Consider the following 1,413-nt stretch of genomic DNA (forward strand, 5'->3'; position numbering starts at 1 on the left):
GCCCGCCACCTCGCCCGGCTAGTTTTTGTATTTTTAGTAGAGACGGGGTTTCACCGTGTTAGGCAGGATGGTCTCGATCTCCTGAGCTCGTGATCCGCCCGTCTCGGCCTCCCAAAGTGCTGGGATTACAGGCTTGAGCCACCGCGCCCGGCCCACACATATATATTTTATTAGTTATATTTAAGTATCCTTTTCCCACTCTAGAGCTGTATGTTGGCGTTTATAAATATGTAAACATACTCCTCTTTGCATCTTTAATTGTTAAGTTCACAGTAGTAAGTATAATTATTTAGTAGAATTATTTACTAAAATTGTTTTTAATTGAGAGAATTAAAATTGATTTTTTGCTGAAAGTATGTAGAACTTTTCTAAAAATACTGATACTTTGGGGAGATTTTGAGGTAGAAGTTTAAAAATAAGTGGTGTATAATTAATGTAAATAAATGTCATGTTTTGCTTTTAAATATAGTTTTCTGGTGAATTTAGAGTGAAAGAGGAAACAAATATCATTAAGTTACTTGAAAAACAATACCAAGAACAATTAGAAGAAGAAGTAGCTAAGGTAAGCTTATAGCTTATCGGGAAGATTATCTTAGTTTATATTCCCTTTGAGCCTTCAAAAATAGCATGGATTTTATTGATGGTATGTACTTTATTTTTATAAGTTTCATATATAGTTCATCTTTAAGTGGTTGGATAATGATATCAATTATAGTTGCCTTTAAACAAAATATCTTGTGAACTTTCATTTGAGAAGAGCATTCTTCTTGATGTAGACTAGTAATTAGAAGCTTTTCAGAATGCCAAAACAAGTCTATATATTTGTTGCCTTGTGAAGGAGTTTGGTCTTCCTTAAAAGTTGGGGAGAAGATAGGAAAAGAAAGAGAAAGTGGTTGGTCCTCTGTGTACATTATCTGTATCTATTTCCAATCAGAAAAGCTTTGTTAGGTAATGACTACAGATACTAAGGGAGGATTATCAGTGAATATTAATTAGCTCCTGGCTAAGTGAAGGAGTTTATCAATGTGAGTTTTGCTCATCTCTGTATGCTTATCTGCTGTGTCCAGAGTCATTCTTTAATATTAGCCATATAACCTAGTGTAACATTATGGTTCTATTTGTTTTGTCTTTGTATTCCTTTTCAAAATGTGTATACCTGGTTGGCTTTTAATATTGGAACTGGCCGGGTGCGGTGGCTCATGCCTGTAATCCCACCACTTTGGGAGGCCAAGGTGGGCAGATCACCTGAAGTCGGGAGTTTAAGACCAGCCTGACCAACATGGAGAAACCCCAGCTCTACTAAAAATACAAAATTAGCCAGGTGTGGTGGCTCATGTCTGTAATCCCAGCTATTCAGGAGGCTGAGGCAGGAGAATCACTTGAACCTGGAAGGCAGAGCTTGTGGTTAGCTGA

The 1,413-nt window shown here is 36.9% G+C and overlaps 1 protein-coding gene across 2 annotated transcripts in view; it reads left to right on the forward strand.

The window, feature by feature from the left end:
• Nucleotides 1-1,413, forward strand: part of AKAP9 (A kinase (PRKA) anchor protein 9) — a 174,353-nt gene that overhangs the window by 88,741 nt on the left and 84,199 nt on the right. For both annotated transcript variants that reach the window (XM_011963235.1, XM_011963236.1), the window contains exon 16: nucleotides 470-562. In XM_011963235.1, the coding sequence (XP_011818625.1) occupies nucleotides 470-562 (93 nt within the window). The remainder of the gene's footprint in view (nucleotides 1-469; nucleotides 563-1,413) is intronic.

The sequence above is a fragment of the Colobus angolensis genome, unplaced genomic scaffold (genome assembly GCF_000951035.1).
Source record: "Colobus angolensis palliatus isolate OR3802 unplaced genomic scaffold, Cang.pa_1.0 Scaffold605, whole genome shotgun sequence".
Classification (NCBI taxonomy): Eukaryota; Metazoa; Chordata; class Mammalia; order Primates; family Cercopithecidae; genus Colobus; species Colobus angolensis.